The sequence below is a fragment of the Myripristis murdjan genome, chromosome 5 (genome assembly GCF_902150065.1).
Source record: "Myripristis murdjan chromosome 5, fMyrMur1.1, whole genome shotgun sequence".
Taxonomy (NCBI): Eukaryota; Metazoa; Chordata; class Actinopteri; order Holocentriformes; family Holocentridae; genus Myripristis; species Myripristis murdjan.
The window spans coordinates 37,384,107-37,407,525 of record NC_043984.1 but is presented as its reverse complement, the minus strand read 5'-3'; the positions used below and the strand labels follow the sequence as shown (position 1 = coordinate 37,407,525).

General features: G+C 43.8%; 2 protein-coding genes across 2 annotated transcripts in view; both read right to left on the bottom strand.

Moving 5' to 3' along the window:
• LOC115359332 (NACHT, LRR and PYD domains-containing protein 14-like) overlaps positions 1-23,419 on the bottom strand; it is a gene marked incomplete at its 3' end in the record, with an annotated part of 845,616 nt that overhangs the window by 100,600 nt on the left and 721,597 nt on the right. The gene's annotated exons all lie outside the window — the stretch shown is intronic.
• LOC115359334 (NACHT, LRR and PYD domains-containing protein 12-like) lies at positions 3,799-22,280 on the bottom strand. The gene is made up of 10 exons (XM_030051743.1): positions 22,205-22,280; positions 19,066-19,214; positions 16,879-16,970; positions 14,946-16,815; positions 14,376-14,549; positions 10,902-11,072; positions 9,817-9,987; positions 8,686-8,859; positions 4,666-4,836; positions 3,799-4,032 (listed from the first exon to the last, which is right to left on the bottom strand). Exons 1-10 carry the CDS (start codon positions 22,223-22,225, stop codon positions 3,933-3,935), a joined length of 3,093 nt encoding a protein of 1,030 aa, XP_029907603.1. The 5' UTR covers positions 22,226-22,280; the 3' UTR covers positions 3,799-3,932.

Genomic DNA, 23,419 nt, shown 5'->3' with positions numbered 1-23,419 from the left:
AGGAAAGTGTGATTGATGATGAGATGCTGAAAGTGTCTGTTAAAAGAAAACAAACAGAAACAAAGGAGAGTACTGTAAAAACTAACAAGGTGTCAAAGACAGAACCTCAGCTGGCCTCCTCTCAGCCAGAGAGAAACACACAGGACACACAGAGTGACACACAGGACACACAGAGTGACACACAGGATGACATACAGGACACACAGGGCGACACACACAACACACAGGAGAGTGATGGTGAGGAGGAGGATATGCAGGTGGAGATGCAGAGCGGTTACTCTTTCCCGAGAATCAGAAGTTTTCTGAGAGAAACAAAAGGGCTGAGGGCTGTGAGAGTCGAGGAATATTTTCTGTGACTCTGTCAGGTTCTTCATGAAGAACACAGGAGGCCTCGGGCAGCCTTCTTCTTCTGATAAAGAAATTTTCAGACTGAAGAAACTGTTATCCAAGGTTTGAGCCCAAATTGTAAATGATGATTAAGTATGTTGTTTTTTTCCTCCATGTGTGTATTTTGTCTTTGATAAGATGCAGCTTTAAAATAACCATGTGTGATGTAAAGCTGGGATCTTTAAATATAAACAGTGAAGATGGGAAGAGAGCTGCATTGTTTAGTCTTGTCAAGAGCAGGAGATTAAATGTAATGTTTCTGCAGGAAACTCACAGCACCAGTGATAATGAATGTGACTGGAGGAGGGAGTGGGATGGAGAGGCTGTTTTCAGTCAACTGAGCAGCAACAGGGGAGGAGTTATCACTCTCTTCTCTAGAGATTTCTTGCCTTTTGCATGTGTTAGTGATGAAATTGTTCCGGGTCGGTTATTGAAAATATGTGCTGAGTTTGAAAATGTGAAAATGACTTTCATAAATGTGTACGCTCCAACTGTGCCATCAGAGAGGATGTTGTTTCTGGATTTGTTAAAGAATGTTATCAGTAACTGTAGCAGTGAGGAGTTTTTGTTTGTTGGTGTTGATTTCAACTGCACAGAAAACCCTGTTAGACAGGAACCAGCAGGAACCTCACCCTGCCTCTAGGAGCTGTCTTATTAAGCTCATTGAGAATTTTGAATTGTGTGACATCTGGAGACATTTTCATAAAAATCAGCGTCAGTACACCTGGGCTCACTCCAGAGACAATTTGTTGTCTTCAGCCAGACTTGACCGTGTTTATTGCTTTGAACATCACATTAATGTATTTAAAGGTTGTGATATCAGTCCGGTGGGTATGTCAGATCACTCCCTTGTACAGTGCTCATTGTGTATAAAAGATGTGAAATGTAAAAGTGCGTACTGGCACTTCAATAGTTCCCTTTTGTCTGATAATGGTTTCATTAATATATTCAGATCATTTTGGCACAATCACAGAAAAACTAAGTGTGAGTATCTCTCTCTACAGCAGTGGTGGGATATCGGTAAAGTAAAAATCAAACAGCTTTGCCTACAGTACACTCTCAATGTCTCAAAGGACATGGCCAGATCTATGAGAGCTCTGGAGAGAGCTGTAGTGGAGATGCAGGATTTAGCAAGCTCCACAGGAGATCGAGAACATATTGAAGTTCTCAAAAGCAAAAAATCAGCTCTGTCTGACCTGCTGGGAGTTTCTGCACAGGGTGCTCTGGTCAGGTCACGGTTCCAACATGTCGTTTGCATGGATGCTCCCTCTCACTTTTTCTTTGGTCTAGAGCGTAAGAACGGTCAGAGGAAGCTGATCCATTCTCTGAGGTCTGACACCGGGCAGCTGCTGCAGGAGTCAGCTGACATCCGTCAGTGTGCAGCTAGTTTCTATAAGGAACTTTACACGTCCGAGTTCCAGGATGAACCAGAGGTGGCGCTGTCCTTTTATGAGAGCCTTCCTCGGGTCTCAGAGGAAGACAACACAGAACTGGAAGCACAGCTCTCTGCAAAGGAGTTGCAGGAGGCCCTGCAGAGCATGAGGAGCGGGAAGGCTCCTGGGATAGATGGTCTCCCAGTGGATTTTTATAAGACTTTCTGGCCTGTGATTGGTGGAGATGTGTTGTCTCAGAGACAGTCTGGGTAAGGGGAAGCTGCCCCTGAGCTGCAGGAGGGCTGTCCTCACCCTCCTCCCGAAGAAAGGAGACCTGCAGGACATAAGGAACTGGCGTCCTGTTTCATTACTATGTACTGATTACAAACTGTTGTCCAAAGTCTTAGCTTTAAGACTGAGAAAAGTGATGGAGCAGATTGTCCATGTAGACCAGACATACTGTGTACCCAGCAGGTTGATATCTGACAACGTCACTCTAATTCGGGACATTTTGGACCTCTCTGGTTCTTTGGGCTGTGAGCTTGGTCTGATTTCTCTAGATCAAGAAAAGGCTTTTGACCGAGTTGAACATCAGTATTTGTGGTGCACACTGCAGGCTTTTGGGTTCAGCTCTGGTCTTATAGCCAAGATCCAGGTCTTGTACAGGGCCATTGAGAGTGTACTGAAGATTAACGGTGGTTTAAGTGCTCCATTTAAAGTGCAGAGGGGTGTCAGGCAGGGGTGCTCTTTGTCTGGTATGTTGTACTCTCTGGCCATTGAGCCTTTTTTGCACAAGTTACGGTCTAAGTTGTCTGGTTTCTCCTTTCCTGAATGTAAAAATTGTTTTAAATTATCTGCATATGCTGACGATATTATTGTACTAATAAAAAATCAAAATGATATTAATGTGTTGAACAAACTGTGGTCAACTTTAGCAAGCTCTCTGCTGCTAAAGGAAATTGGCGAAAGAGCGAAGCCCTAGCCATAGGTGAGGGAAGGATTTCTAGTTTGTGTTTGCCTGGAGGCCTCATGTGGAAGAGAGGAGGACTCAAGTATCTGGGGGTTCATCTTGGAGATGAGTCTTTTTCCTCAAAAAACTGGGACAATGTTTTGGAGAAAGTTGAGGGCCGACTAAAGAAATGGCAATGGATTTTATCAAAAATGTCTTTTAAAGGTCGGATCCTCATTATAAATAATTTTGTGTCGTCTATGTTGTGGCATCGGCTGGCGTGTATGGACCCTCCAGTCAACTTGCTGGCCAGAGTGCAGGCTGTCATGGTGGACTTTTTCTGGGACCGTCTGCACTGGGTCCCACAGAGCCTTCTGTTCCTGCCCAAGGAGGAGGGGGGGCACGGGCTGGTCCACCTGGCGAGCAGGGGGGCTGCTTTTAGACTGCAGTTTATTAAGAGACTCCTGACTGGACCTGCTGATCTGGTCTGGAGACCCGTAGCTCGTGCCATCCTGGAGCGGTGTGGTGGGCTGGGTCTGGCTGAATCACTGTTTCTAATGGACTTTAATGGACAAAAGTTGAACAATCTCCCATTGTTTTATAAAGGACTGTTTAAAATGTGGGGGATGTTCCGTAAGGAGAGACTGAGCAGTGACTCTTTGTTCTGGCTCCTCAGAGAGCCTGTGGTTCATGGGACCCGGTTCCGACAATGCTGCAGGCCTGGCATCCCGCCTGGGGGTCAGGTCAGTCAGGGTGGCCAGCCTCCTGCTGAGGGGATGGAAGCAGCAGCTGGCTCACTCTGAACTCTTAATGACTGCTGATTACTGTAACGGACTGATTCAGCCTAATGTAAACGACCCCTTTCCTGAAGTCAGAATTGTACCTGTGTTGAAATGTGATGGTGTTTTGTTAAAACTGAACAATGTCACTGATTACAAATTGAGTACAATGGTAGGTAAGAAAATGTATTATTTGTTGGTTAAAATTCTGAATCAGAATAAACTGAAAGATCGGGTTGATACCCCCTGGAGGGCCCACCTGGGCCTGGTGGAGGCCCAGAGGCCTGAGTGGCGAGCGCTATATAAACCACCGTTAACTAAGAGGGCTGCTGACCTGCAGTGGAGGATCCTCCATGCTGCTGTGGCTGTGAATGCATTTGTATCTGTGATTAATCCAGGTGTTGCTGATACCTGTCCTTTCTGTCCGCAGAGAGAGACAGTCTTTCATTGTTTTCTTGAGTGTGGACGGCTCTGTTCATTGTTTGAGTTTTTGACTCGTATTTTTGCTCTGCTTGACGAGTCTTTCACGAGTCTCATGTACATTCTAGGGTATAAGTACAACAAAAAGAACAAAATCAAATGTCAGTTTTTCAACTTTCTGATTGGTCAGGCAAAGATGGCTACTTACCTGAGCAGGAAAAACAAGCTGGAAAACCTGGTTGATTTTGATGTGTTGGAGATATATAAACGTATGTTAAAGCGTTTAAAACGGACTTTAATTTCTTTGCTATAACAAATAACCTGAAGGAGTTTAAGAAAATGTGGTGCCTTAAAAAAGGGTTCTGTTATGTGAAAGAAGGCGGATTGGTCTTTGGTCAAATGTTGACCTGAATATGCTATAATTTATTTTATTTTTGTGCTGTTTTTTCTTTGTGTTTTTTTTTTTAATAATTGTGTATAAATTAATAGTGTTTTAAAAATCAAAAAAATCTCTCTCTCTCTCTCCTGACACATGAGACGGTTGTTAGTTACTTGTCAAACCTCACAAAGCACCATGCATCCATGATACAGAACCTGACCAACCATCCTCACAAAAACTAAAATAACCAGCAGCCCCGACTTTAAAAAAGCACAACATATACTTCACAGCAATATCAGACTTATAGAGATTTAGTGCTACTATATGATTCAAACAATATCCATATATTTCTGCCATCATTAAAAAGTGCAGTCTGACCTGAGAGTCTTCAGTCTGCAGTTTGGACTCTCCAGTCCAGCAGACAGCAGCTCCACTCCTGAATCCTGCAGCTGGTTCTCACTCAGGTCCAGCTCTGTCAGATGGGGGTTGGACTTCAGAGCCGAGGCCAGAGAAGCACAGCTGCTCTCTGTCAACCTGCAGTGACTCAATCTGAATGAAGAATAAAATATGGAGCTATAATTTCCAGAGTTTTGGATATTTATCAGTCAGAGATTTTTCAAAATATTCAAAAATGCAGGAAAAACCAATGAAATAATTATTATAATACTTATATTAATAATAATACTGATAATACTAATTTATATTTATATTACACCTTTAAAGCAAAGTTCCAAAGTGCTTTACAAAACCATCAGAGTAAATGAAAAGATAAAGATAACACCTGAAATGAAAAGACATCAAAATATTAAAAACACAAATAAACAGACAATAAAAGCAAGAAATGATGAAAGATCCAAAATAATTCAAATTCAGTGCTAAATACGGTAGACGTGAAAACAGCCATAGGTACGTCCATAAATAACAAATGAATGGCTCAGTGAAAAGTCCTCAGATGCCTTCAGTCTACCATCTTCTCAGAGTAAAACTGGAGAACAAGAGCTTCTGCATCACATGACACCAGCACCCAGTCTCTGGACCAATCAGGGCCAAAGTTATTAGCATTTCAACAGACTGACCAGACAACAGTATTCGCCAGTGTCGCTCTGAAAATATGCTTTATGGAACAAAGAAATGGGAGAAGGAGGCTCATTTTCAGATTTGGGACGAGAGTTGGCAGAGAATCTGTGAAGTGCAGTGGAATTCAACCAGTTGGACTGCATGGCCAGAGCTCTGCTGCAAAAATATTGCACCATTTCTCAGGACTCCCTCGCAAAAAAGGCCTTTTGGAGATGGTGGGAGTTGCTGGAGGAGATAAATGACACCAATCACTTCCATATCTTCTGGAACTGCCAGGTTCCTGTCCCTTATTGGCCAGAAATACATCAGCATCTAAATAATGTATCTGGAGGTACCATTCCTTTTAGATGTGATGCTATCTACATGGTGACATCCCATTTGAAAGATGGAGCCAAAAGAAAAGAAACTGGCTCAAATACTTTTGGCGGTAAAAAGGCGGTGACAAGGAGATGCTAAAACCAGACCCAGCAGTCACTGATGAATGGATAGAAATAGGGATGCACCGATATCAATACCAGTATCGGGTATTGGTGCCGATACCGGGCTTGAGTACTCTACTCGTACTCGTAAAATATGTGCCGATACCACGACACCGATACCAGTTTATGGAAGTGTGCAGTTTACATTAACTGACTGCAAGGCGGGCAGTGTGGAGTCATGTCAGCGGTGTGGAAATATTTGCAGGTGGATGAGAGCGAGCGCAACAGAAACAAAGCAGAATGCAAATTATGTTCAGCAAAACTGTCTAGAGGAGGGACCAAATCTGCAATTTACAACACAAGCAACTTGATAAAGCATTTGAAATCCCAGCACAACACAGAATATAAGGAGTTCACAAGCGGCACCGACAAAAGACAACCAACTTTGCGGCAGACGCTGGCGAGGCGGGAGAAAATGTCCAGAGGCAACCCGCGTGAGGGTCAAAATCACAGATGCTCTTGCCGAGTATATTTCCCTGGATGACCAGCCACTGTCTGTGGGCGATGATCTGGGATTCCGGGGTCTTCTCTGCGTACTGGAGCCAAGGTATGAGATTCCCAGCCGTCACCATATCACAGACACGGTGCTACCGAAGCTGCACGACTCCGTGAAAAAACACATCCGCATAAAACATCAGGGCTCTCAAGTCTCACGCCCAATGTGTGAGACTTGAGAGCAAAGGCAGAGAAACTCTCCAGCTACAGCAGCGCACTGACATAGATTGTGTAACAAAGGGAAGAGTTGCCACTCCGCTCTATTTTCACTGGCTAACAGCAGCACACTGGCTTAGCTTGTCTATTCAGAGAAGAGGTATCACTTCGGCTTATTTTTCAATCTGTGTTATCACAGGCATACTCATTCATTGGTAGCTGATTTGTTAGGTCTTTTTGATATTGTATTGTTGATATTGTAATTTACATTTTAAAAATAGTAATACCGGTAATAATTTAACATAACACCCCCCGACGCCGCCACCACCAAAATCTCACTCTGAACTCAGTTCAAAACTTGAGAGCCCTGAAACATCCGCAGTGTATGACAATTTTGTTAAATTTGTGTTTGTACTGCAGTGAAACTTGTGACAGTCACCCATGTTCAAGAAAAACATGCTGAGGAATGTTGTTCAAATAAAAGAACATCTGTGGAAAAATTAAAAAAATTCAAAGTAATTCTATAAAGTGTAATGGCGTTATTAAGTACTCGGTATCGGTATTGGTGAGTACTGAAATGCAAGTACTTGTACTCTACTCATTCTGTGAAAAAGTGGTATCGGTGCATCCCTAGATAGAAATAGTACATGAAATATAGATTATGGAACAGCTGTCATTTTCCCTCAGGATCCAAAAAGAAAAATTCTAGCTGATATGGACCAAGTGGACTGAAAACATTAAACCAATAAGTCGTGTTGTAGTCAAGACCGCACCGACCGAGACCGAGACATTACCGAGACATTTGGAGGTCGAGACCGAGACCAGACCAAGACCGTACATATCAAAGAAAAATCATAACAAAATGACAGGCATCTCTTTTAAACCAAGTTTGCTATTAAAAAAAAAAACTCTGCTGGAATTACCACAATCTAAGGAAATTTGATGTTTGACTTCTTGTAAAAAGTACGTCATCATACTTTTTAAAACTGCACTGACAAGCAATGATAAATGTCATTTCATAAAGAAAGATTAAAAGAAAAAGGAATAAGGCCTAAATTAAATGAATGAAGTGAAAAAACCTGACATACCATTTCATCAAGGTGTTTTTGTTACCTTTCTTGATCATGGGTCCTTAAAGGCCCCATGCTGTCCACGTCTCCAGGGTTTTATTTTAACTGTTGATCTCCCTGCATGATGTGTTTGTGGTTTTGAACCTGTGGTCTGATAAATATAGTTTCACAGCTCCTCTCTCTCGCCTTTCTCCCGGAGCTCTGGCAGCACGGTTCGATTAGCCAATCAGAAGAGAGAATCAGCCCCTCTCCACTGATTGGCTGACTGTTTTCTGAGTGGCATATGGTCGGGCCAATCACAAGCAAGTAACTGAAACCTTCATTGCTCAGCGGAGCTCAATGGTGCTCACCGGTAAACAGGAATTATCATCTCATGTAAGATTGTCATGGCAACCGCCGAGCGTGATGTCATACGACCGTACGTGTTTGAGCCCGACTCCGATCCCGAACCACAGACGAAGCTGGCATTGTGTTGTGTCGGGTTGATAAAACAGTCGGCGCTAACCCTAACCCTAAACCCTGTGGGACCCGTGAACCGGGACCCTGAGTGTGATGTTATACAAACGTACGATCCTGAACCACAGACAGGAGAAACCGAACCACCTCAGATCTGTTTATTACAGGATGTTTCAGAATGGTACGTTATGTTTGTTAAATATGTTGTAAATAGGTTTAGTTGAGGTTCAGAACAGTTCCAAGACAACAGTGACCATGAGGGAATGTGATCAGGATGGTAAAAGTTGGACATATCAACTCCATCCCATCATGCCTAATCTGTGAAAGATAGCAGAATGCACTGATATGCCCACATGGGATTTTTGTCCCTGATGATTCATCAAAGAAAATATTGGGATCCTTTGTGAATCCATAGCTGGACCAAGACCTCGATGATGGTGTCCTCTATACGTTCTGTGGAATTACCACAATAAATATCAGATTCCCACAGACGGAGGCCTTTTGGACCCCTGCATGTTGAAATAATGTACAATATCATCACTCAAGTTCACAGTTTTTCATTTCAAAATACAGTTTGACAACAATTTGAGATGTAAGCCTGTAAAACTCCTGTTCAGCTAACAGAATATTACATGTTCACACATCATTAAAAAGTGCAGTCTGACCTGAGAGCCTCCAGTCTGCAGTTTGGACTCTCCAGTCCAGCAGACAGCAGCTTCACTCCTGAATCCTGCAGCCGGTGGTTCTCACTCAGGTCCAGCTCTGTCAGATGGGGGTTGGACTTCAGAGCCGAGGCCAGAGAAGCACAGCAGCTCTCTGACAACCTGCAGTGCCTCAATCTGAATGAAGAATAAAAAATAAACTATAAGACAAGAAGAGTGCAGATCTCTGTCAGGCCTCCCTCACAGAGCTGCGTCTGATTGGCTGCTTGTCTCTGAAGAGCAGCAGCCTGACAGGTGAAGCTCAAACCACTTCCTGTCTTTTAGGAATGGAATGAGTCTTGTGCTGTATCTTCATGCAAGCATGGGCTCAACATTTTCCTCCAATCAGGGCGCTGCATAACAGAGTCAACACCGGTTAAAGGGGATTCAAACTTCCTGTCAGTCATTCCATTTCCATAATTCCAGATTTGAAGCGTCACTCCTCAGTGAACTGGCTCCTTGCGCTCTGAGAGCTTTTTCTACTTCAGTATCTAGTTATTATTATGGATTTGCCATGTTTTCTAGCAGCCTGCTCACACTGATACAGCTATTCATTTTGTCAGAAACTGAAAATACTAAACAATAATAGGCTAATTATTCCTAAATAAATGAATATGTTGTTATTGTAAAGTCTGGTCCCCACAGTGTCTGCCTAAAAACATTCTGGCCTTTGGACAAATGGAGTTGATGAGCCCTGATGTGTTTGATTTTCTTCCACAAACACAGCAGAGATCTGGAACCGACGGCTCACCAGCTCTTTTTGATAGAAGTCATGTGGCTCTGACAGAAACCGAGTTTCAAACACTCAAATCTAAACTAAGAATAAGGTAGGTAGGTAGGTCGGTCGGTCGGTCGGTCGGTCGGTCGGTCGGTCGGTCGGTCGGTCGGTCTCTCTCTCTCTCTCTCTCTCTCATGCATCCATGATACAGAACCTGACCAACCATCCTCACAAAAACTAAAATAACCAGCAGCCCCGACTTTAAAACAGCACAACATATACTTCACAGCAATATCAGCCTTATAGACATTTAGTGCTGCTATATGATTCAAACAATATCCATATATTTATGTCATCATTAAAAAGTGCAGTCTGACCTGAGAGTCTTCAGTCTGCAGTTTGGACTCTCCAGTCCAGCAGACAGCAGCTCCACTCCTGAATCCTGCAGCTGGTTCTCACTCAGGTCCAGCTCTGTCAGATGGGGGTTGGACTTCAGAGCCGAGGCCAGAGAAGCACAGCTGCTCTCTGTCAACCAGCAGTACTTCAGTCTGAATGAAGAATAAAAAATAAACTATAAGACCAGAAGAGTGCAGATCTGTGTCAGGCCTCCCTCACAGAGCTGCGTCTGATTGGCTGCTTGTCTCTGAAGAGCAGCAGCCTGACAGCTGAAGCTCAAACCACTTCCTGTCTTTTAGGAATGGAATGAGTCTTGTGCTGTATCTTCATGCAAGCATGGGCTCAACATTTTCCTCCAATCAGGGCGCTGCATAACAGAGTCAACACCGGTTAAAGGGGATTCAAACTTCCTGTCAGTCATTCCATTTCCATAATTCCAGATTTGAAGCGTCACTCCTCAGTGAACTGGCTCCTTGTGCTCTGAGAGCTTTTTCTACTTCACTATCTAGTTATTATTATGGATTTGCCATGTTTTCTAGCAGCCTGCTCACACTGATACAGATATTCATTTTGTCAGAAACTGAAAATACTAAATAAATGAATATGTTGTTATTGTAAAGTCTGGTCCCCACAGTGTCTGCCTAAAAACATTCTGGCCTTTGGACAAATGGAGTTGATGAGCCCTGATGTGTTTGATTTTCTTCCACAAACACAGCAGAGATCTGGAACCGACGGCTCACCAGCTCTTTTTGATAGAAGTCATGTGGCTCTGACAGAAACCGAGTTTCAAACACACAAACACTCAAATCTAAACTAAGAATAAGGTTTCTCTCTCTCTCTCTCTCTCTCTCTCTGTCTCTCTCTCTGTCTCTCTCTCTCTCTCATGCATCCATGATACAGAATCTGATCAACCATCCTCACAAAAACTAAAATAACCAGCAGCCCCGACTTTAAAAAAGCACAACATATACTTCACAACAATATCAGCCTTAGAGACATTTAGTGCTGCTATATGATTCACACAATATCCATATATTTATGTCATCATTAAAAAGTGCAGTCTGACCTGAGAGTCTCCAGTCTGCAGTTTGGACTCTCCAGTCCAGCAGACAGCAGCTTCACTCCTGAATCCTGCAGCTGGTTCTCACTCAGGTCCAGCTCTGTCAGATGGGGGTTGGACTTCAGAGCCGAGGCCAGAGAAGCACAGCTGCTCTCTGACAACCTGCAGTGCCTCAATCTGAATGAAGAATAAAAAATAAACTATAAGACAGGAAGAGTGCAGATCTCTGTCAGGCCTCCCTCACAGAGCTGCGTCTGATTGGCTGCTTGTCTCTGAAGAGCAGCAGCCTGACAGCTGAAGCTCAAACCACTTCCTGTCTTTTAGGAATGGAATGAGTCTTGTGCTGTATCTTCATGCAAGCATGGGCTCAACATTTTCCTCCAATCAGGGCGCTGCATAACAGAGTCAACACCGGTTAAAGGGGATTCAAACTTCCTGTCAGTCATTCCATTTCCATAATTCCAGATTTGAAGCGTCACTCCTCAGTGAACTGGCTCCTTGCGCTCTGAGAGCTTTTTCTACTTCACTATCTAGTTATTATTATGGATTTGCCATGTTTTCTAGCAGCCTGCTCACACTGATACAGCTATTCATTTTGTCAGAAACTGAAAATACTAAATAAATTAATATGTTGTTATTGTAAAGCCTGGTCCCCACAGTGTCTGATTAAAAACATTCTGTCCTTTGGACAAATGGAGTTGATGAGCCCTGATGTGTTTGATTTTCTTCCACACATCACAGCCGAGATCTGGAACCGACGGCTCACCAGCTCTTTTTGATAGAAGTCATGTGGCTCTGACAGAAACCGAGTTTCAAACACACAAACACTCAAATCTAAACTAAGAATAAGGTTTCTCTCTCTCTCTCTCTCTCTCTCTCTCTCTCTCTCTCTCTCTCTCTCTCTGCACTGCATGCTGGGAGTTGGGTGTGTGAGTGGAGTGAGTGGCTGCTGAGGGTTTTGAATCTTTTTTTCCACTATTGGTGTTTTCTGCACCTTTCTTTTCTCTCTCTGTTGTTTCTGCATGACCAGGTAAGTGATATTTTTTCTGTTCTTGGTGTTTGTGGATAAAACAGAGCTGTAAATCGGCGTCGAGGTGGGCGAGATGGCGTCCGCTGAGACGCCGTCCCTGTCCCTCCAACACGGGGTGAGGCTCGTCCCCGGCCCCGGTGTGCCGATGGAGGCGGTGCTGCTCGCTGTGGGAGAGGCTGTGGGCCATGACAGTTTGGCCTACGCTTCCCGTATGAACAAGGCGGTGGTAGTTTTTGTAAAGGAGGAGCGGTTTGTCCATAAGCTGGTGGAGACAGGTGTGGTGCTGCAGGACACGTTCGTCCAGGTGTCTCCTCTGGCGGTACCGTCCACCAGAATCGCCGCCGTTCATTCCCAGTGAGCTGCTGGAGAACGAGTTGCGGAGGTTTGGTAAGTTTGCCAGCGGGTTAAAGACTGTTGGTTTGGGCTGTAAGGCTCCGCTGTGCATCCCTCACTCCACCGTTCAGGGTGAACGGTGGAGTGAGGGATGTGAGTATGCCTTCCCTTCTCTGACTGCTGCTCCTGCTGTGGAGGAGTGGCAGGAGGAGGAGGACAAGTTATTAACTTTTGCAACTCCAAAGCTTGGAAGGTTTGAAGTTTTGGAAAAGAAAGCAGCATATCAGCTTTGTGTGAAAGTGAACAACCTGGGGTCCTTGGTGGGGGTTAAAGTGTCGAAGTGGACTGAGGTTTTCGGCCAAAGCAAGTCCCCGAAAGGCAGCTGGAGGTCCTTGTATAAGCTTCCCGTTGAAAAGCGGACAGCTGACCTCCAGTGGAGGATAATACATGGAGCAACAGCTACGAACAGACACATAGCACACCTGGATCCCAGCCACGGGGTGGGCTGTCTGCTCTGTTCTCAGGAAGAATCTCTGGTTCATGTGTTTACTGGCTGTGTGAGGCTGGCTGGTCTGCTGAGGGTTTTACAGTCATGGTGCAGAGGTTTGGGGGAACCTTTTTCTTTAGATTTGTTTATTTATGGTCCTAAATACCAGGTGAAGAAAAAGCACATCTGTACTTTACTGAATTTGATGTTTGCAATGTCTAAGCTTGCTATCTGGGTATCCAGGAAAAACAAGGTGAAGGATGCAGGATGCACAGATTGTGTTGAGGTCATGAAGGGTCTGGTGGCTGCCCGGCTGAGAGTTGAACATGCGTACTATCACACAGTGAACAACCTGGAGACGTTCAGAGCTGTGTGGGCAGTGGGAGGAGTTCTGTGCTCTGTGGGGAGGCAGGAGAACTGTCGCTCTCCTTTTGACTGATGGAACGTTGTTCTAAACTCTTGTTTTGTCTGATTTCTGGCTTTTTTTACTTTTAGTTATGAACATCTGAGTTAATCTGATTTGTTGTTGAAAGATCATTTAATTGTTCAAATAAAGGTATTTTTAAAGTCAAAGTCTCTCTCTCTCTCTGAGTGCATGATGAAGTGAGTGGAGTGTGGAGTGGTAGCGTGGCTTCAGTGTGAGTGAGTTTTCTCTCTTTTTGCTGTTCTATGTGTGTATTTTTCTTTATTTCTCTGTATTTGGGTTACTGACAGGTGTGTAGGTGCAGGTGTAGTTTGGTTTGGTAGCGGGGCTGCCGGCTCGGTTGGGCAGTATGCCCGTGGTGGAGGCCGGTGTGGAGTTTGAGAGGCTGACTCGCCGTCATGCCGTCAAACTGGTGCCGGCGGTGAACTGCTCGGTGGAGGAGGCCCTCCTTTAACAAAGAAACATGCAGACCTGCAGTGGAGAATCCTGCATGGCATTGTAGCTGTGAACTCTTTTGTTTCTGTCATTAATGCTGATGTGGAGGATAAATGTCCCTTTTGTGGGCAGAGAGAGACTGTATTTCACTGTTTTTCAGAGTGCACCCGTCTCACTGCTCTGTTTGTTGTATTGATGTATTGATTGGTTTTTGTAAAAATGGTGAAGTCCAGACTGCTGGTGGAGTTCAGCTTCTACAGAGCTGCTGGTGATGTGGGCAGCTTCCAGCAGATGTGGGGTTATGGGGAGGCGCTCTGCTCTGTAGCACAGGGGCAGTTAGTCTTTACACATGTGCTGATGTAATGTTTGGACAGTGGTTTGTGCATGTAACCATATTGTGAAAAATGTCATTGTAGTGTATTATGTTTTTGGACAGTGCACATAGAGACAAAAAAATATTTTAAAAATCAAAAATCTCTCTTTCTCTCTCTCTCTCTCTCTCTCTCTTTCTCTCTCTCTCTCTCTCTCTCTCTCTCTCCTGACACATGAGACGGTTGTTAGTTACTTGTCAAACCTCACAAAGCACGCATGCATCCATGATACAGAACCTGACCAACCATCCTCACAAAAACTAAAATAACCAGCAGCCCCGACTTTAAAAAAGCACAGCATATACTTCACAGCAATATCAGCCTTATAGACATTTAGTGCTACTATATGATTCAAACAATATCCATATATTTATGTCATCATTAAAAAGTGCAGTCTGACCTGAGAGTCTTCAGTCTGCAGTTTGGACTCTCCAGTCCAGCAGACAGCAGCTTCACTCCTGAATCCTGCAGCCGGTGGTTCTCACTCAGGTCCAGCTCTGTCAGATGGGGGTTGGACTTCAGAGCCGAGGCCACGGTTTCACAGTGAGTCTTTGAGAGTCCACAGCCAGAAAGTCTGTAATTACAGATTTAATGTCAAGTCTGTGATTTTCTTGTGTTTATATAGTGTTATATTATAGTAATATTAAATTGTACTACAGGATACAATTTTTTGAAATGTGCTTCATGTATAATATCAGAAGAAACCAAGCAGTAGAAACCTGATGCTCAAGTTCAATTACACAGCAAAAACTCTTATTTTGAAGTATTGTAGGGGTGAGCTGCTGTGGGCATCACCATCATGTTGCCTCCTTTTTACCTTGGACTGCCTGAAGTATATTTTTTCTCTCAGAATCAATCCTTTATCCTGAATATTTAGAGAACTACATATCTTTATTGTATTTCTGATGGTGTCAGGTATGGAAGCAGCTCTACACTGTTTGTATAATGTTGATTTCACATCAGGACTAACCGAGCCTTCCTGCAGTTCCTCACAGCTGGGATCAGTCTCCGTCGTCCCTCATATGATGTGTTGTACGCCTTCAGGTCAAACTCATCCAGAACCTCCTCTGACATCTGCAGCATGTAGGCCAGAGCTGAGCAGTGGATCGCAGAGAGTTTCTTATCTGATCTGTTCTCTGACTTCAGGAACTCTTGGATATCCTGATGTACTGAGAGGTCGTTCATCTCCATCAAACAGTGGAAGATGTTGATGCTTCTGTCAGGTGAGACACTGGAGGTGTTCATCTTCAGGTTCTTGATGACCTCCTGGATGTCTTCTGGTCTGCTCTCTGTCTGACCCAGCAGGCCTCCTAAGAGCCTCTGGTTGGACTCCAGTGAGAGGCCATGAAGGAAACGGACAAAGAGGTCCAGGTGACCATTTTTGCTCTCCAGGGCTTCAGACATGACTTTCGTCAGGAAGATATCCAACGATGGCTTTTTGTCATCACATTCTCTCCTCATGACTCTGGCCAGTACCTCTGTGTTGCTGTTGGTGTAGCAGTGGAAGATGTAGACTGCAGCGAGAAACTCCTGAATGCTCAGATGAACAAAGCAGTAGACTTTTCTCTGGAAGAGCACACACTCAGTTTTGAAGATCTCTGTGCACACTCCTGAGTACACTGAGGCCTCTGTGACATCAAGACCACACTCCTCCAGGTCTTCTTGGTAGAACATCAGGTTGCCTTTCTCCAGATGTTCAAACGCCAGCCTGCCCAGCTTCAGAAGAACTTCCCTGTCAGTCTCCATCAGCTCCTGCTGACTCCTGTCATGTCTCTCATCGTACTTGTGCTTCTTCCTCTGTGTCTGAACCAGCAGGAAGTGTGAGTACATGGCAGTCAGGCTCTTGGGCAGCTCTCCTCTCTGGTCTGTAGTCAACATGTGCTCCAGAACTGTAGCAGTGATCCAGCAGAAGACTGGGATGTGGCACATGATGTGGAGGCTCCTGGACGCCTTGATGTGTGAGATGATTCTGCTGCACAGCTCCTCATCACTGGATCTCCTCCTGAAGTACTCCTCCTTCTGGAGGTCAGTGAACCCTCGCACTTCTGTTACCCTGTCCACACATGTAGGAGGGATCTGATTGGCCGCCGCAGGTCTGGAAGTTATCCAGAGGAGAGCTGAGGGAAGCAGATTCCCCTTGATGAGGTTTGTCAACAGCACGTCTACTGATGATGTCTGTGTGACATCAGACACGACCTCATTGTTCTGGAAATCCAATAAAAACCTGCTTTCATCCAGGCCGTCAAAGATGAACACGACTTTACAGACGGCGAGCTTCTCTGCTGTGACCGTCTGTAATGTTGGGTGGAAAACACGGAGCAGCTGGAGAAGACTGTAGCGCTCATCTTTGATCAAGTTCAGCTCCCGGAACGAAAGCAGAACCACAAGACTGACATGTTGGTTTTCCAAGCCCTCTGCCCAGTCCAGAGTGAACTTCTGCACTGAGAAGGTTTTTCCAATCCCGGCAACGCCCTGCGTCACAACTACTCTGATGTGTGTGTCTTGGCCAGGTAAGGGTTTAAAGATGTCCTGGCACCTGATTGGAGTGTCACTGAGGGTCTCCATCTTGGATGTTGTCTCCAGCTGCCACACCTCATGTTGGGTATTAACCTCTTCCCTCCGTCCCTGTGTGATGTAGAGCTCAGTGTAGATCCTGTTGAGGGGGGTTCCACTTCCTGCTGCAGCAGTTCCTTCTGTCACAAATTCACATCTCCTCCTCAGACTGATCTTATGCTCGTCTAAAACCTCCTGCAGATCGCCGTCCACTGGGCTGGTTTGACTGGGTGTCTGCAGTCCAGGTCTTGTTCTGGATCTTTCTCCACACTGGGGACAGGCAGGATCTCCTGATGGATCAGACTGGTCCCAGTCTGAGGTGATGCACCGTCTGCAGAACCAGTGTCCACAGCTGGTGGAGACTGGATCCCTCAGGAGCTCCTGACACAAAGCACAGCAGGACAGCTGCTCCTTCACATCACCTCGACTCCTCTTCCTGTCCCTGTGGAGATGAAAGCACTTTGTTTATGTTTAGACAACATTATGTCTTAACTGAAATCTTAAAATCTAATAAAAAAAAGTACATGACGATGGGACACTTGACATTTAGCCAAGGTTATTACAATTGTCATAAGCGGCCTCTACATGGACTACAATATTCTAATATTAATGCAATTAAGATAGTATTTAGAAGAAATGTAAACAGCATGACATCCACTTTGACTTTTTGCAGCAGATGATGACAAATACAGCAATCCAAGAGATTGACAGCTCATGTTTTTTTTGTGATTTTTATTGTGAATCCATAAAAGAAAATTTGACCAACAACAAAAGCAAAACATGAGAACAGTTTCTGGGTGAGGAGGAAACTCACTGCAACAAGCTTTCAACAAACAAAAGAGGACGACACCACCTTGACTTAACCCTGAGATTAGTCACCATGGTTACTGCTTCAGTCTACTACGACTAGACCCCATAACAAATGTCTGAATCCCCTCCACATCCAGGTGGGTTTTCATGCTGGTTCCAGTGCTCCTGTCTGGTTCCAGGACCAGAAGTCAGGTATTACAACACTCAGGCTGGACAATATGCTGATCTCCTGATTGATACTATCATGACACCTGGGAGCCGATCAATACGTACTGCGATTCTGAAGTATCCTCTTATCCTCGTTGTGTAAACGTGTCAGAAACTGGCCCTCACTGTCAGTCTGTCTGGAGCAGCAGAGCTCCTCTGAACGGCCTCGCTCTCTAGTTTGTGTCTGTAAAGTCTGATGAGGCTGTGATTCTCCTAGAGGTCACTAGAGGTCATTTTCTCCAGCGACGTCCAGTTGGACAAAAGTCTCTACCTGCAGTGAAATGGCTGCTATGGGGGCCAACATCATCACACAGGAATCAAATGTGGCTCATTGAATCCACAAGAGTCTCAGCTTTCCAGTCAAAGCCAACTGATGCAGCTCCAAGACTGTTTAGGCCCCAGTCTGCACACACACACACACACCACAGGTTAAAAATAAAAAAGTAATAAAAAAAAAAACCCTAAAATTTAGTCCAAGTTAGAAACCATATTTTTTCCAGAGAGTTCTCAGGTTCTGTAAATGCATTGTGAAAATAATACAGCAATGTGTTGAACCATGTGTTTTTTTACCTTGAACCTTGATGTTGAAATGAAAATGTACTTTTGAATCATTAAGTATTTTTAAAAGAGATTACTTTAACTCAAGAAAAAAACTGACTGAGCAACTTCCACTGGCAGTGCAGTAATATTTAACCAGGAGGATCTACACTTTAACTCAAGTCATGTGTGTGTGTGTGTGTGTGTGTGTGTGTGTGTGTGTGTGTGTGTGTGTGTGTGTGTGTGTGTGTGTGAGTACATGCACATCAGTCTGAGCAGCACAGGATCAGATTTCTCTGTCAGTCAATGTGAATCTAAACTTCAGACTCAGGTGTGTGAAGAACTTGTGAGTGCAGGTGCACGTGGAAATGTTCTCAGGTGTTTTGGTGCAAAACATCAAACAGCATCATAGTTTGTGGAAAACAGCACAGAGCCAGATGTGTTTTGGTTGAACAGCTGGATTGCAGAGCAGGGAGCAGTCATTTCTCTCTTTGCAGTCTCTTTTCTTGATCTCCTCACTACTTGCTCTGCTATATAATCTCATGTCATCATATTCCATCAGGCTCACAGTCTGACAGCTGTCTTACTTTGTGTCTGAAGGTCCAGGTTCAGCACTGAAGTTTAGAGGTAGTCCTTTAGACCGGTCACTCTTCATGGACAGACAGCTGGACACTGCAGACTCTGCTCTGTGGCAGGAACCTCTGGAAACACAAATGTTTGAAACATGTTATTAGTTCTTGTAAATCAGGGCTCCAGACTAACTTTTCCACTGGCAGCACTGGTGCTCCCAGCTTTCCCAGTCGCTCCCAGCAGCTCTTGATTTGGTCTCAGCCTTTTTTGTGAGGGGGGGTCCAGCTAAAAGAGCGGATGTGGCTCATGATCTGAAGCATCAGTTTTGGGGTCACGTCTACTTTCTCCATGCACCACAAACAGATTTCACAAGAAAACAGTGAACACACACTGCTCTCTAACAGCTGTCTTACTTTGTGTCTGAAGGTCCAGGTTCAGCACTGAAGAGCGGAGGTCGTCCTTTAGACCGGTCGCTCTTCATTGACAGACGGCTGGACACTGCAGACTCTGCTCTGCCCTCCTCTTCCTCTTCACAGTCACTCATCTTCTGATTTAAGTCAGTCTAAGAGGTGCAAACACACACACACACACACACACACACACACACACACACACACACACACACACACACACACCAGAGAGATGATATATGGGTTGATGTCCTCGTATCCTAATGGACAACAGGCATTAACTGTATTAAATGGAGTCAGTCACATAAATAATGTGTGTTTCAACAAAATTTTGTGGAAACATCACAGTTATTTAGTTGCTATTTTATATTAAGTATATATTTGTAATAATTTTGTTGTTTTTTTCTCTTCATTTCAAATACTGTTATTTTGCAAATGTATGTTTTATTTTTTAATTTTATTTTTATTGGTCATTCTTTACACTGATCTCATTTAATTTTTTTTTTTATTAACGTCTTGCTAATTATTTGTTGTATTTTTTGTTTTGCTGATTTGCTCATTATTTTTTCCCCATGTCTCAGAAAATAATAAAGTGAATTTACGCAGGTGACAGAGGGTTAATAATACACACACTGAAACACACACACACACACACACACACACACACTCCTCCTTACTCACTTTGCTGACTTGTGAATGTCGTCTTTTTTACTGAATAGATTTTACACTCACAGAAAAATAAAGACATCAAAAAAGAATGATCTAAAATCTCAGTGTCTGAATATTTTCCCAGAGCAACAGCAGTCATCCCTACATTAACCATATTGAGGTATTTGGTCAAAATATTTCACAATATTTGATTTAGTCTCTGTCACCCAGCCCAAACCTTACAGTGAAATTTGACATTTTGATTTGAATTTGTCATGGCGACCAGTTTCATGCATGCAGCGTTTGGTCTTTGTAAAGGAGCCGGGAGCCGATGATGATCTGCACAAATAAATGCAGATTCACAAATAACACTGGTCAACAACAAATTTATTGTTTAAGTTTTTTTAGCTGATTTAGGATAAGTTTGGTGTGCTGAATCCAAAAATCACATTGGTTTTGCTCAATCAGGTCAACTTTCTGAATTATGCCACATATTGGCTTTTTAACATTTTTGCTTACATTTATGGGCATTTTCACGTCCTATGATACAAAATTCTTTCATATTTCTTGCAATAAACAAATTCTGAAGATTTTACTTTTGCCAATTTATGATTAATGGTAGAAGATAATTTTTTTGTTGGGGCAAGTCCGGCTTCACCAAGTACCCATGCTTTCTGTGTATGTGGGATAGTGGGGACACTGCTCAGCATTACACAAAGAAGGACTGGCTGGTGCGGCAGGAACTGGTGCCTTGCAGAGCAAAGAATGTCATCAACATTCCTCTGGTAGACAGAGACAAGATTCTCTTCCCACCACTGCACATAAAGCTCGGCTTGATCAAACAGTTCACCAAAGCTCTAGATAAGGATGGTGGCTGCTTCGCCTACTTGTGCCATGCTTTTCCAGGATTAACCATAGAGAAGTTGAAAGCTGGCATCTTTGATGGTCCTCAAATCCGTCAGCTCATCAGAGATCCTCAGTTTGAAAACTCAATGAACGAAGTGGAACTGGAAGCATGGAAGGCTTTTGTTCTGGTCGTGAAGAACTTTCTTGGCAACAACAAGGCCAGGAACTCTGCAGACCTTGTCACCAATATTCTGACTGCTTTCAGAAACCTTGGATGCAACATGAGCATCAAAATGCATTACTTATTCTCACATATGGATCGGTTTCCTCCTGAGAATCTGGGATCAATGAGTGATGAGCAGGGAGAGAGATTCCATCAGTACATAAAAGAGATGGAGGTCAGGTATCAGGGACGCTGGGATGCAGTCATGATGGCTGATTACTGCTGGACTCTGAAGAGAGACATCCCTGCTGCTGAGCATTTGAGGGGTTCGAAGAAACAAAAGTTCATGCCCTGAATTTTGCACAATGACGACTTAATGTTCAATTTACATGTACTTACCTTTATCAATGTCTATTATTCAATTTACAGGAATTAAATTTTGTAACACTTAATAAATACATCCTGTTAGAAAATGATTTTTTTTCTCTTAAAACCTATTTTGGGTGAGAACTATATAAAAAAATCAACTGATGAAGTCACAAAAATGTAATCAATTTTGTGAGAAGATTAAATTTTTCAAAATCAAATTAACAAAAAAACCTGACCCGATTGAGAAAAATAGATGTCATTTTTGGATTTAGTGGTGCAAAATGGTCCTAATTCAGTTGAAAAAACCTAGACAACTTGCAAAAAAAAAATTTTTGTAACCCAGTGTAATTTGTGAAGCACAAATTCCCTTTAGGAATGCCCAAATGAAAGAGTGTGAATGCAGCAAAGCTCATGGACATGTTTCCCTGTTTCTGTCCAATCCAGAGGCTGCGTTCCAGACGCTGCGCTCACCAGCAAATCCTGGTGACGTCATGAAACCTGCAAATCTTTCTTTCAGTAGTTTTGGTGGCGCACCGTGTTCCCTTCATGTCTTTTTCTTGTTGTTGTTCTCAGAGAACAGAGCCTCAGCAGAAAAACACAAACTCCTCTCCATCAAAGCTTCAAAGCAGATGATGCTTTCTTGTTAAGGAGCCACAGGTTTGGCTCTTATTCTCTTTTCTGTGTTGAGGGACCAGAGGCCTGTTCTCACCCTGACAAACAGGAAACACTTTGCTTCCTGTTCAGGCTGGAAAAAGAAAAAGCCACAGGCCTGTTCAGGGCCCTGGGAACACAGGGGGCCCTGCTCACTTTGCAGACTATTAAGAGATTTGCATTTTTTATTAATTCATTTATTCTGTTGTCCATTTTCCAGTGGCGGGTTTCATACATACAGATCAGTCTGTATTTCCTGTGGAATAAACGGAATTAAACGGCTTTAAAAACGTGCTGTCTGACGGATAGAACTGGCTAACATTTGTTTTTACCGCCTGGGGAGATTTTTTTTCATCACCACAAAGAAAATGATCACTGCTTTACTTTTTATATTTATTTCTAACAGATGAACTCAACAGTGAAAAATGCAGTTTGAAATGGCGTCAGACAAAAGTAGCGACTCACAGCAGAAGCGGTTTGTCCCATGATGTCGAGTTTCTTTCTTTCTTCTTGGACTTGAACTCAAAGATAAACAGAAATCCTCTCCTGACGTCTGAACGTGTGCAGCTCTTCTACATCATGACAGTGGGACAGTCCAACATTAATGATGATAATGAGCCTCCTGGTCGCGGCTCGTCCAAACCTTCAACCAAAGTTTCACTTTCACTTGTGCTGCGTTCACGTCCTCATCGGGCTCCTGGGAGAATTCAGCAGCTCCCACCTGCATCCCTGCGCTTTGGGACTCTGGACGTCATGAGATTATAATCTGATGCCGTGAAGGCTTTGGCCAGTAAACTCACACTGCTCACTGTTTCATTTAAACCCCCGCAGAGGAAAACAAAGCATCTGCGGACAAAATTTCCTCAGTCGGGACTTTTACTTTGAAATGTTCCGCTGTGGCCCGCTGAGGTTTTAACAGAGCAGATTGGTTTTCATTCACAGAAAACTCCGTGCCGTGAGCTGACACTTTGAAACGTCACTTCGTGTTAAATCCCGACTTTATTGGACGATTTGGTGAGGCGTTCACGTGCACTTCCTGCCGGGAAGCTGAACTGTCTGATAATCCCGACACCACCCGAACACGGCACGACTCAGATGACGTCACATGCTCACCTCTGATTTTCTGTGTGTGTGTGTGTGTGTGTGTGTGTGTGTGTGTGTGTGTGTGTGTGTGTGTGTGTGTTCAGATGTTTGTTTGTTTGTTTTCCTCTTCGTTCTCAGTTGGTTCTTGTTTCGTTGAAAAGGCTCTGAGCCGCTCCTCTGTCATCAGTGGCGCTTTGTCTCCATCTAGTGGCGAGAACACGGAACGACACGCTGACTCCCTCCTGCCTGTTACACACTGGAGGGATTACAGTTTTTTTCAATTGCTTAAACAACTCACCATTTTCTCAAATCTTCACAAACAATTCTAAAAACTCACACCCAACGGTACAAACATCCAACTTCTGGGTCCCAATCAGTTTTTACCCTCAGACAACACACACAAGCTGTCAAAACACACACTACATGAGTGTTTGTTACACACTGGAGGGATTCATTCTAAACGCTGCCACCAAAATGCCCACAATAGGTTTTATTCACAGTATTTCCATATTCAGCACATATACAGGTTCAGCATCAGCATGATCTTGTCTCAGGTCAGGGTCAGGCCATAGTATTTCATCAACATCACACATTATG

Excerpts from the sequence above, each read along its gene's own strand:
- LOC115359334 (XM_030051743.1), bottom strand. The coding sequence starts at position 22,225 with ATGGGACAAACCGCTTCTGCT. Across the intron at positions 16,816-16,878 it reads GGATCCAGTCTCCACCAGCT|ATCCTGCCTGTCCCCAGTGT; the intron begins GTGGACACTGGT and ends ATCCATCAGGAG. Across the intron at positions 8,860-9,816 it reads TGCAGACTGAAGACTCTCAG|ATTGAGGCACTGCAGGTTGT; the intron begins GTCAGACTGCAC and ends TTCTTCATTCAG.